Raw genomic sequence first — 12,572 nt, 5'->3', positions numbered from 1 at the left:
TGACCCTTCTTCCTGGTCCCCCCTTACACTATTAGGATTTAAAACCTTCCTCTTTGCCCCAGATCCACAGCAATTTCCAGCAGTGACTGATTTTCACTTGCCCATTTTATTGCCAGATACCCTGAAATTGCCTCTCTCCTTCATTGCCATGTTTCCTAGGTATATCAAGCAACTTTAAACTAAGCGTCTTAGAAATCTGAAATATTTGGTAGTGCTTGGCAGACATTAGTTCTTCAGACTGAACATTAGGAGGATTTGCTTTAAAAAAAAATTCTATGGCATAATCAACCCTTTTCTACATGAAGACTGAAAGATAACTGGTTATATTCCTTGCTTCCTTGACATCAGTGCAAGGCTAAAAGCTATATATGATTGCTGCAGGTTAAGATTGATTAAAATTGTATCTTTACACTTTGCTTAAAATCTGAAATGGATTAGTTTTTGTTACAATGTTTATCAAAAAAGGTAATATTAAATTTTATAATGCTATAATACTTCAAGAAATAAATAATGCACATATACAATGTAAATCATCTCTAAGGTTTAGTGTAAGATGCTGAAGTCTTAGAGTGTTAGAAGAGACCCTTATATTATCTAGGCTGAAGGTCATTAAATTTCACCCAGTTACCCGCATAGTGAGCCCAATAGCTTGTTTGACAATAGTGTAACTTGTGTTGGTTAAAGCATAATACTAATGTGAACTAACTGTTCCTCCGTATACACAAACAGTTTAATTTGGCCAGTACTACTTAGGAAGGGGTAAAATTCTGAGCCATAGCTCTTGATACAGACGTTGCCAAAGATTAAAAGGATCCTTTGTTCTTGCATTGTTGACTCAAAATAAAATACTGGTCCAGGTCTTTTCAGACCTTTGGCAATGGTAATGGCCCCTAAACCATCCCTCTGACCTCCCCATTATCTCATTGTACTGTAGTTCTTCCTTATTTATTCATTTGCTATCTGAGATCAAATCCATAGATAGGCATTGACCTCAATGAGAATTTTGCTGGATGATATCAAACAATTCATTCCTTTTTGCAATGCAGTTAAGGTTGAATATGTGACAGAGGAGTTACAGTTTCAATCTAATTTCAGCATTACCATGCATGCTAAAACAGCTCAAAACTACTAGATTGGGATATATTCATAGACCTCATTCAACTTTAAAAAGACGACAACAGCTATGACTAGTTTTTGAGAAAGTATCGTGACCTTTAATTGAAAAACTAACTCTAATGTTGCTGTAATACTTTATTACAAACAAGCATAATAAATGTTCGCTCATTGGAGTTATCAGATGCAACCCTAAAGTAAGTTGCTTTACATCAATTTGTGGAATAAAGCATTTTAGTGCTTGGAGGACAATGGTATTATACAGAGAGGAAGAGATGATGCATGACCTCAAACATTTTGATACAGGAAATTATTACTCTAATGCAGACACAGAAAATTTGTACAACACTTCCTGCTATGCAAATAAGGTATACTAGGCTACCTAAGAAAACAACAGCTGATTGCTCTAGTTACTATTACACTTTTCTGGGCTTCAATAAGACATTTAAGTCAACGTAAGTTGATTATTAGAACTAAACAAGACAAGAAAATGCAGACTACTGATTACAAGTACAGTATACGCCCATTCAGCTGATGATAAAAGTTTTTCTTCATTACCATTATAGGAAAATAGTTGCATAAGCAGCTCATAGAACTGAAATATAAATATTGCTGTTAAGCACATCTGTAAAGGAAACAAATAACTAAGTCACGCCTTCTAGGCCTAAACAATGTACGTCACATGACAATTATTTGTTTCATCCAGAAATAGGGTGCTGAAGACATCATTAAAAAAGGTAGGGTGGTATTTGCAGGCTCTATCACAGTCAGGGTTGAAGTTCACCTCCAGGACCTGAGGCTGCATAGTTCTTTTCCCTGAAGAGAAACAAAACGTTACATTTTACTACAAAGTATACATGAGACGCTGGGAGCCGTCTCCCTTTGCTGTAGCAGAGACCGTAGAAAGAGGCTGAAGATGGTCAACTCTTACTACATACCCAGGTAGGGTTTTTTGAGGCCTACAGTATGAGGAAGTGAGACACCAAACCCATTTCTAGGGCAAATGCCATAATCTGAGGCCTTGCCCATATGAGAAAGGTGCACCAGTTTAAGTAGATCAGAATTAGTACATCTTTCTTATTTAACCACAACTTTGAGATGCACCTTCCATAAAAGACTGCTTCCCCCTTTATTTTTAGGCACTAAGCCTCCTTTGCTCTTTGTATTGCTCTACGGTTCTCTCTAGTTCACCTGGTACAGAAACAGAGCTGGGTTTCTCATCTGCAGCACAAAATCTCTCATCTCCCACTTATAGGGGACATGGTGATCAAGATTCTAGTCTGACCTCCTGTACAACACAGGCCACAAAACCCCCTCACTTAGCCATCTATTTCCTCTCACCCCTAAAATGAGGTCAGGAGACTAAGTTTCCCTTTTGAATTGCAATAATGTTTGAAGAGTAAGAAAAATGCATTTTGTACAAATAAAGACAAAAATGTAGATTCTCTTTCCTGCCTGTACTGATTATAGGTGAATTAAACCATGGGATTTATTATAATTACTTTTAGTAAAGACTGCTCTCCTTGTATAAGTGTACCACCACCACAATAGGAAAGGGTGCTCGTTGTTAGAATGAACAGATAGCTGCAAAGCATTATGCCCACCCATCTTCAAATGTTTACATCAGAATAGCAGAAACAATGGCAGTATAGAGCCAATGTCGGAGAAAAACTTAGTTCTCGCTTTTTGTTTGGGTGCAGCAAAATCAAATACTTTATTATTTCTCCAGTAATTACAATGGAGGGAGAGAGTGCCATAGGACACAGGGTCACCCCAGTCCCGGACAGGTCTCTCAACTGGTAAACAATTACATCAAGCCTTTATACCTTTGTTACAGACAATAGCTAGCAATCCTGGAGACAGTAAAAAGAAAACACAGTTCACTCTGTCTTACATTATCTTGCTTCTACACATCTCACGTCATTAGGGTCACAGTATGGCCTGACTTTTGCTAACTGACTAACATGCATTAAAATCCCCTTCAAATCCTTATTAATTCTTTCCTTGCTTCCACACCAATAAAAAGAATTAGACAGATGCATGGCAGCAGCTCCACTATTATTACTAACAAGGAGACCAGATTCCACCCTCACACATATGCAACCCAAAAGACATCAAAACAATCTGTTTAAATATCATGGAGCCCGGCCTACTTTTTTTTTTTTTTTTTTTTTTAAAAACAGCAAAAATTTTGAGCAAAAAACCCAAGAGAATAAATTTGGTCTCTCAAAGAACAGAAGCATCTTACCATCTCTGGTAGCATCCCACTTAAGCATCAGGTCAATGGCATACACTGCTCGCGATGATGGATAATCACAGATGCCAAACGGTGCAGGTTTAGATGAAGCAGCTTGGAATAATTCAGCAAATGCCTTAAAAATCTCTCCCTATTGCCAAAGAGAAAAGTCAGTTTCTGAATAAAATGCAAACAGTTGCGAGAACCCTATAAAAGGGATTTTTGTAGGTGAAAGTTTCATTTATGAGTCAGATCCAACCGTGTAAATGCCATCACAAATGACAAGCCTGCAGACAACAAGAACCTTCAGCATTTCAGTAAAAGGGGTCAAGTTTCTTCAGGAATAATTTAATATTTGTTCCCTCACACCCACCCACGTCTAAGATTTTCAAAAATAGGGGCCTGAAATTAAGCTGCTAGATCTATATTTATGTACCTAATACCTGGTCTGATTTTTGTAAGTGCTGAGCACCCAGAATTTACCTCATTACTATATACTACAGAAAATCCTAAAAAGAAAAAGTAGTATAATGCTGGAATTGAATCCATGTCTAGGTCATTTTGTACAGCACTACACTTCTGAATCTACCGCAGTGCATGGAGTGCAAATTAAAAAGGAAAGGAAAGTTATTCTGTGAATACCAACAGTTACAGCTCAGAAGTTTTGGCATCCAGTCAAAATCAATCCACTTTTCTCTCACCATTTTACAAACATACAAAGAAGATTCCAAAGTTTAAAAAAACGGAACAATTTCCAGTCTGAACACACTATGACGACATTTCGGGATATAATATGGAGACCAAATAAAGAGATGTAAAGGAGTTATGGTACATGGAGTTTTTAATATCCAAGCCACATTAGAGTAAAATACACCTCCTGTAAACATTAAAAAAGTCTAATTCTTGGTACTTTACCCAGAATACTCCTTGAGGGATACTTTGTCTGCCACTGTTTAAAAAAAGATTTTCCTTTGTGTAATTTTAAGACTTATCCTACAACCACTCTCATACCCTGAATAGCTTTACTTAGTGAGTAGTTCTAGTGAAATCAACTGAAAAAACATGAGTAAGTGTCTGCAGCATCAAGTGCTTAGTTAACCACCTCTGTAATTCCTGGCTCTTGATCAACAGGAAAACAAACTATTGACTAGTTACCTTTGCATTCAACTTGTTCTTTTGAGAGCCACCCAACACCACAAAATAACCCTAGGTGACTGTTTCACAATCCACCCTCTACTCATTTTCATTTGTAGAGTTACCACATTTGGAGCTTCCGCGCAGCTCTATAGTTAAAACATATCTCGGCACTAGGGAACTGACAATGTTAGAGCACTTTTGTGGTGACAGGACATTAAGGGGTCTCTGCCTTTAATATTAAGCTCGGATAACATGGAATTCTAAACTTGCGAAGATTAAGAGTTAGCTTGGACAGCAACTGAAAGTTCAACCCAAAAGGAAAAAATTTAGTTCAATAAGTTTGACTAAGGGTCTGAGTTATAAGAACAGAAACAGACTTTTAAACTATTCATTTACCCTTTGTTTTCTTGTAGTAAAAAAACCCAAAGGCATCCACACGTAGGATCTGTGCTAGCCAACCTGGCGTAATGACCTCAAGAGCAGTAACCAGAAAGGTGTACTTGGAAAGTACTCATTTCCATCTGCTATGCCAGAATGGCTAGTATGTGCATTCACACCCTTCTGAACAACCTGGCATGTACTACACAGCAAGAAGGACCAAAATTCTGCAACAAGGTCCTCAGAGCTGTTTTGTTAGAGTGCTGCAGCTACAAATTAAGCAGCAGCGTTATGTAGTTAAGAGACTAAATATGAGAATAAATACTAAAACCTCAACCAGTACAGTAGACTCTTAGTTGTTTTGATATTACTGTACAATAACTCCTCACTTAAAGTCAACCCGCTTAACATTGTTACGTTGCTGATCAATTAGGGAGCATACTCATTTAAAGTTGTGCAATGCTCCACTCTTACGTTGTTTGGCTGCCTGCTTTCTCCACAGCTGGCAGCCTCCCTACGGCCCCCTCCCCCAAGTGCCTCCTGCCCACTGGCAGACTCTACGGAACAGCGACTTCCCCCTCCTCCCCCTCTTCCCCCCTCCCTTCTGCCGGCTGCAATCAGCTGGCTTGCTGTGTTCGGGAGGCAGGGGGAGCCTGCGTGCCAAGCCCTCGCTCCTCCCCCCTCCCTCCAAAACGCTGCAATCCAGCTGATTGCCGCCGGCAGGAGGCGGAGGAGGAGGAGCGGAGGTGCACCAAGTCCTCACTCCTCCCACCTCCCTCCTGCTTCCAAAATGCCACAAGCCAGCTGATTACCCTGGGCAGGAGGGAGGCAGAAGAGCGAGGACTTGGCGCACCTCCACTCTCTCTCCTGCCAGCGGCAATCAGCTGGCTTGACATTTAGAAGGGAGGGGAGGGAGAGGGGTGGAGCCAGGACACAGTGAGCGAAGTAAAGGGGGAGGAAGTGGGGGGGGGGGGGAGAAGAGGCAGGTCAAGGGTGGGTGCTTGGGGGAAGGAGTGGAATGGGTGGGCTGAAGGTTGAACCTCCCGCCTCTGGTGCTTGCAGAGTAGGGGAAGCTGCCCTGGAACCTAACCCCTCCATATTTACATTAATTCTTATGGGGAAATTGGATTCGCTTAACACTGTTTCACTTAAAGTCACATTTTTCAGGAACATAACTATGTTAAGTGAGGAGTTACTGTATTTCCCTATCTTGGGGAAGCAGTCGGGGGCTGAGGTCAGCAAAGTTTCTGAATAAGTTTGCTTAAAAGTGCAGTAGCGAAAAAAAAGTTAACCATGTTACTATTTAAATTGTTATCTTTCAATACCAGTGTTAACCTACTGAAATGGAAGGACCGGTCCACAAGAAAAGACGGCTACTCACCGTTGTAACTGTTGTTCTTCGAGATGTGTTGCTCATATCCATTCCAGTTAGGTGTGCGCGCGCCGCGTGCACGTTCATCGGAAGACTTTTACCCTAGTAACACTCAGTGGGTCGGCTGGGTGCCCCCTGGAGTGGCGCCACCATGGCCCCGGATATATACCCCAGCCAACCCTCCCACTCCTCAGTTCCTTCTTGCTGGCTACTCCGACAGTGGGGAAGGAGGGTGGGTCTGGAATGGATATGAGCAACACATCTCGAAGAACAACAGTTACAACGGTGAGTAACCGTCTTTTCTTCTTCGAGTGATTGCTCATATCCATTCCAGTTAGGTGATTCCCAAGCCTTACCTAGGCGGTGGGGTCGGAGAGAGACGTGGTGGAATGCAAAACCGCCGAGCCGAAGGCCGCGTCGTCTCTAGATTGCTGGACTAGAGCATAGTGCGAAGCAAACGTGTGGACCGAAGACCAGGTCGCCGCACGGCATATCTCCTGACTCGGTACGTGTGCCAGGAACGCGACAGAGGAAGCCTGAGCCCTGGTAGAATGGGCAGTGAGGTGGCCCGCTGGGACATGGGCCAAGTCATAGCATGTGCGTATGCACGCTGTTAGCCAAGAGGAGATCCTCTGTGCTGAGACGGGGGGGCCTTTCATATGGTCCGCCACTGCCATGAAAAGCTGGGGGGATTTGCGGAAGGGCCTTGTGCGGTCAATATAAAATGTGAGCGCCCTGCGGACATCTAAGGAGTGTAACCGCTGCTCCTGTGGGGAGGAATGAGGTTTAGGGAAGAAAACTGGGAGGAAGATGTCCTGATTAGTATGGAAGGCCGAAACCACCTTAGGGAGAAAGGCGGGATGTGGCCGCAACTGAACCTTGTCCTTATGAAAGACAGTGTAAGGGGGGGTCTACAGTGAGTGCTCGAAGTTCGGAGACCCGCCTGGCCGAAGTGATGGCCACCAGAAAAACTGTCTTCCATGATAGGTACAGTAGAAAGCAGGTTGCCAGCGGCTCAAAGGGGGGACCCATAAGCTTGTTTAATACCAGGTTGAGGTCCCAGGTGGGGGCAGGTCGACGAACTTGAGGGTAGAGGCGTTCCAGTCCCTTCCTAAACCTAGCGACCACCGGGTGAGAGAACACATAGTGACCAGCCTCTCCAGGATGGAAAGCAGATATGGCCGCCAAGTGAACTTTCAGGGAGGATATGGCAAGGCCCTGCTGCTTAAGCTGCCAGATGTAGTCCAGAATGACTGGAATGGGGGTCCCCGAAGGAGTAAGAGCCTGTGACGCACACCAGGCTGAGAAACGCTTCCATTTGGCCGAATATGTGGACTGAGTGGAAGGTTTCCTACTACTGAGCAGAACGTGCTGCACAGGGGCGGAACAGTGCAACTCCGAGGTGTCTAGCCACGCAGGAGCCACGCCGTGAGGTGGAGGGCTGGAAGGTCCGGGTGACGGAGAGTGCCGTGCTCCTGGGTTATAAGGTCCGGGCAGAGGGGGAGGGTGATCGGTGTGGCTACGGAGAGGCTGAGGAGCATGGTGTACCAGGGCTGCCTGGGCCACGCTGGGGCAATCAGTACTAGATGTGCCCTGTCCTGCCGGAGTTTTAACAGGACCTTGTGCACCAGCGGAAACGGAGGGAATGCATAAAGCAGCTGGTGCTTCCACGGAATGAGGAATGCGTCCGAGATCGAGCCTGGTGAGTGACCCTGGAACGAGCAGAACACTTGGCACTTCCTGTTCGCGCGAGAGGCGAATAGGTCCACCTGGGGAAAGCCCCACTTGCGGAAGATTGCATGGATAATGTCCAGTCTTATGGACCACTCGTGACACAGGAAGGATCTGCTCAGCCGATCCGCGAGAGTGTTCCGAACTCCCGGGAGAAAGGATGCCACCAGGTCTATCGCATGAGCTATGCAAAATTCGCATAGATTGATGGCTTCGAGGCAAAGAGGGGAAGAGCGGGTCCCTCCCTGCTTGTTTATGTAATACATGGCCGTTGTGTTGTCCGTAAACACAGAGACACAACGGCCGTACAGAAGCTTGCGGAATGCGTGGCATGCCAGGCGAACCGCTCTGAGCTCTCGGACATTTATGTGGAGGGAGAGCTCCTCTGATGACCACAGGCCTTGGGTGCACAGGCGACCGAGGTGGGCTCCCCAGCCGAGGGATGACGCATCTGTCGTCAGAGACAGGGTGGGCTGCAGTGGGTGGAACGGTAACCCCGCACACACCATGGAGGGGTTCAGCCACCAGTCGAGGGAGCGCAGTGTACTCGGCGGGATGGTGACTAACGTGTCCATCACGTCCCTGCCCGGGCGGTACACCGAATGGAGCCATGTTTGAAGCGGGCAGAGGCGGAGCCTGGCGAATTTGGTGACGTATGTACATGCCGCCATGTGGCCTAGGAGACCGAGGCAAGTGCGGACCGAGGTCGTGGGAAAGGCCTGTAGACTGCAGATGATCGCGGACATTGCCAGGAATCTTGGCTGAGGCAGACAGGCTTTGGCCAGAGTGGAATCCAAGGTAGCTCCTATAAAGTCCAGCCTCTGAGTGGGGACCAGGGTGGATTTGTCCACGTTGAGCATTAGGCCGAGATGTGCAAACAGGTTCTTTGCCACTTGTATATGTACCCTCACTTGCTGCTGGGAGGCTCCCTTGATAAGCCAGTCGTCCAGGTATGGGTACACGTGGAGCCCTTGACGACGGAGGTGGGCGGCGACCACCGCCATGCATTTTGTGAACACTCGAGGCGCTGTGGAGAGGCCGAAGGGAAGGACCGCAAATTGGAAATGCCAATGGTCCGCTACAAAGCGGAGGTATCTCCTGTGCGGAGGAAAAATGACTATGTGAAAGTAAGCGTCCTTTATGTCAAGGGCAGCATACCAGTCTCCGGGATCCAAGGACCATCTGGAATTTTAACTTTATCAGGAATTTGTTGAGGCCCCGTTGGTCTAGGATAGGCCTGAGACCCCCTTTTGACTTGGGGATCAGGAAGTAACGGGAGTAAAACCCTTTGCCCCATTCCTCCTTTGGCACCTCCTCTATCACTCCGATGATGAGGAGCGTCTGGACCTCTTGCAAGAGGAATTGCTCGTGAGAGGGGTCCCTGAAGAGGGACTGGGAGGGGGGGTGGTAAGGCGGGGTTGAAGCAAATTGGAGGTGGTATCCTTGCTTTACGGTGCGCAGGACCCAGATGTCCGAAGTCAGGTGGGACCACGCAGGGAAAAAATAAGAGAGGCGGTTGGAGAAGGGAGGGAAAGGATCCCGAACGGGGAGTGGTATGCTGTCCTCGGGTGCATCTTCAAAAGGACGACTTCGGACCCGCCTGTGGCTTGGAGGGGCCGCGGCTTTGACCCGTTTGAGGACCAGAATATCGTCTGCGGCCACCGCGCCTGCCAGAATCCTGCCTCTGCCTAGGCACAGAGTATGGACGGAAGGTCTGGGGGTGGAAAGTGCGACGCTGGGTCACGGGGGTATGCATGCCCAAGTTCCGCATAGTGACCCTGTTGTCCTTTAAGCTCTGGAGTTAGGGTCAGTTTTCTCCAAAAATAGGCCCTTACCCTCAAAGGGTAAGTCCTGGATGCTATATTGGAGTTCCGGCGGAAGAGTGGAGGCCTGCAGCCAGGAAATATGCCTCATGGTGATACCGGACGCTAAGGTTCTGGCTGCGGAGTCCGCCGCATCCAGGGAGGCCTGCAGGGAGGTTCTGGCCACCTTTTTCCCTTCCTCCAGGAAGGCCTTGAATTCCTGGCGGGAGTCTTGGGGAAGCAACTCCTGGAACTTGCTCATCTCCGCCCAGGTGTTATAGTCGTAGCGACTCAGCAGAGCTTGCTGATTCGCTACTCGGAGTTGCAAGGCACCCGCCGAATACACCTTCCGTCCTAGAAGGTCCATCCTTCTGGCTTCTTTGGATTTTGGGGCTGGGGCTTGCTGTCCATGATGCTCCCTTTCATTGACGGACTGGGCCACCAGGGAGGAAGGAGGAGGATGTATATACAGGTACTCGTACCCCCGGGATGGTACCATATACTTATGCTCGACCCCCTTCGCCGTTGGCGGAATGGAGGCCGGCGACTGCCACAAGGTGTCTGCCTTGGCTTGTATAGTCTTAATAAAGGGCAGAGCCACCCTAGTGGGCGTGTCAGCTGTAAGGATGCTGACAACGGGATCCTCAACCTCTGGGACCTCCTCCACCTGCAGATTTATATTGAGGGCAACTCTCCTGAGGAGGTCCTGGTGCGCCGTGAAGTCTATTGGAGGCAGGCTCGAGGCCGATGTGCCTGCCACTGCCTCGTCCGGCGAGGAGGAGGACGAGACGCCGGGGACAAGGGGGTCCCGTACCTCCCCTTGGTCCTGTGGTGGTTCCTGCTCAAGCTGCGCCGGCGAGGTGGGCGCTTGAGCCAACTGGTCGTCTGTGCCAGCTGGTGGGGGACGACTAACCGTGGCCTCTGGGGCCCGGTGCTCCGATGAGGCAGCACGTGAGGGAACCAGAGGAGCACCTTGGGCCTGATGGTATGCCCATGGTGTCCAAAAGGGCCACTGCTGAGCACCCTGCGCTTGAGAATGGGCTTCTTGAGACAGGCCCTCAGGCACATCTGCATCGCGGTCTTGTGAGTAGTAACTGCCCGCTTGGGACGATACCGATGGATGCCTGGATGGCCATGGAGGAGCAGAGAAGCCTCGGGCGGATGTCCCCACAGACCTGGTGTTCTTACGGAAGGGGGACCGGTGCCGTGAAGAATCTCGGTGCCGAGATCGAGACCGGGACCTGCGACCGGCCCGGTGCCGGGAGGTCGACCGGGACCTGGAATAGCGGCGCCGTGAGCGGCTCCTAGGTGAGCGGTGCCGGAAGCGGTGCCTAGACCGTGATCGGTTCCGTGAGCAGTAGGACGGTGACCGGGACGTAGAACGGTGCCGCGAGTCGGACTGGCGCCGTGTGGTGGAGTGGTGCCAGGACTGTGAGCGGCGCGAAGATCGAGAGCGGTGCTGGGATCTGGATCGCTTGCAGGACCGCGATCGAGAGCGGTGCCAGTCAGGTGCGCTGATAGAAGCTGGACGAATGAGGGCCGGCTTCCCAATTGATTGAATCAACCGCACCGGTGATGCCGGGGGTGGGGGTGGGGGTGATGGCGGTGCCGGGTCCGTCAGCGCGATCAGGTCCTTAGCCACTTCACATACCTCCGGCGTGGATGGTATGACAAGCTCAACCACGGCGGGTGCCGGGGAGACGGGTGCCGGACTCAACGGCCCTTGCCGGACCGGAGTCGACGGCGCTGGCTAAGCAGGTGCTGCGGCGGGAGCGGGTGCCGGGCGGTGCAGCTGAGCCGTGCCCTCGTGCCGTGCATCGGGCAGTACCGGAGCGGCAGGGGTCTTAGTCTTTTTTGCTCTCGGTGAGAGCGAGCGCCTCCGGCCTGGTTTTGGTGCCGGCGATGTCCGGTGTGAGAGGGCTTAGGCGTACTGGTGCAACCCGGTGCCGATGAGGCGCTCCTCGAGTCTGATGGAGCCGCGCTCGGTGCCGAGGACGGAGGGGTGAGAGCCGCCTCCATAAGGAGCTGTTTAAGCCTAATGTCCCGCTCCTTTTTAGTGCGTGGCTTAAAGGACTTGCAAATTGGGCACTTAGCTGTTAAGTGCGACTCGCCGAGGCACTTCAGACAGGAGTCGTGCGGATCCCCTGTGGGCATCGGCCTGTGGCAAGCCGAGCACGGCTTAAACCCCGGGGAGCCGGGCATGTGCTCCGGTCCCGGTGCGGGGAGGGGCTAAGCCCCGAACCCGACTAAACCTACTAATTACTAACTTAACAATTAACAATTAACTACACTTATCTAAATTTCAACTATATCTACAACTATACACACAAACAGAACGAGAACTACGAGAATGCTAGGGAGGTGGAGGTCAGCTAAGCCGCACTCCACTGTTCCAACGACCGACACGGGCGGTAAGAAGGAACTGAGGAGTGGGAGGGTCGGCTGGGGTATATATCTGGGGCCATGGTGGCGCCACTCCAGGGGGCGCCCAGCCAACCCACTGAGTGTTGCTAGGGTAAAAGTCTTCCGACGAATATGCACGCGGCGCGCGCACACCTAACTGGAATGGATATGAGCAATCACTCGAAGAAGTAGTACTGTTTTAGGCTTCATGCAGATTCATGTGAATAGATCACTGCAGCCACTGACTGTTTACAATCCAGGTTTTACCAGCCTTTGAGATTGTGACAAATTAGTGTTTTAAATGAAAGCTTAGATTATATGCACCATTCTGCAACTAGGGGCGAGTCCTCCAACGAGCTCTGCAACATTTTGGAAACATGCAGCATTCTGCGTCCGCTGT

General features: G+C 49.0%; 1 protein-coding gene across 1 annotated transcript in view; it reads right to left on the bottom strand.

Moving 5' to 3' along the window:
• Positions 1-1,188: 1,188 nt before the first annotated feature.
• TTLL12 (tubulin tyrosine ligase like 12) overlaps positions 1,189-12,572 on the bottom strand; it is a 66,632-nt gene continuing 55,248 nt past the window's right edge. The window contains exons 13-14 of the mRNA XM_039542110.1: positions 3,362-3,500; positions 1,189-1,929 (exon numbers count right to left, since the gene is read on the bottom strand). Of these exons, the coding sequence (XP_039398044.1) occupies positions 1,778-1,929; positions 3,362-3,500 (291 nt within the window). The 3' untranslated portion in view covers positions 1,189-1,777. The remainder of the gene's footprint in view (positions 1,930-3,361; positions 3,501-12,572) is intronic.

This window comes from Mauremys reevesii, linkage group 1 (genome assembly GCF_016161935.1).
Source record: "Mauremys reevesii isolate NIE-2019 linkage group 1, ASM1616193v1, whole genome shotgun sequence".
Taxonomy (NCBI): Eukaryota; Metazoa; Chordata; order Testudines; family Geoemydidae; genus Mauremys; species Mauremys reevesii.
The sequence above is the reverse complement of the archived record's forward strand: the minus strand, read 5'-3'. Positions and strand labels throughout refer to the sequence as shown.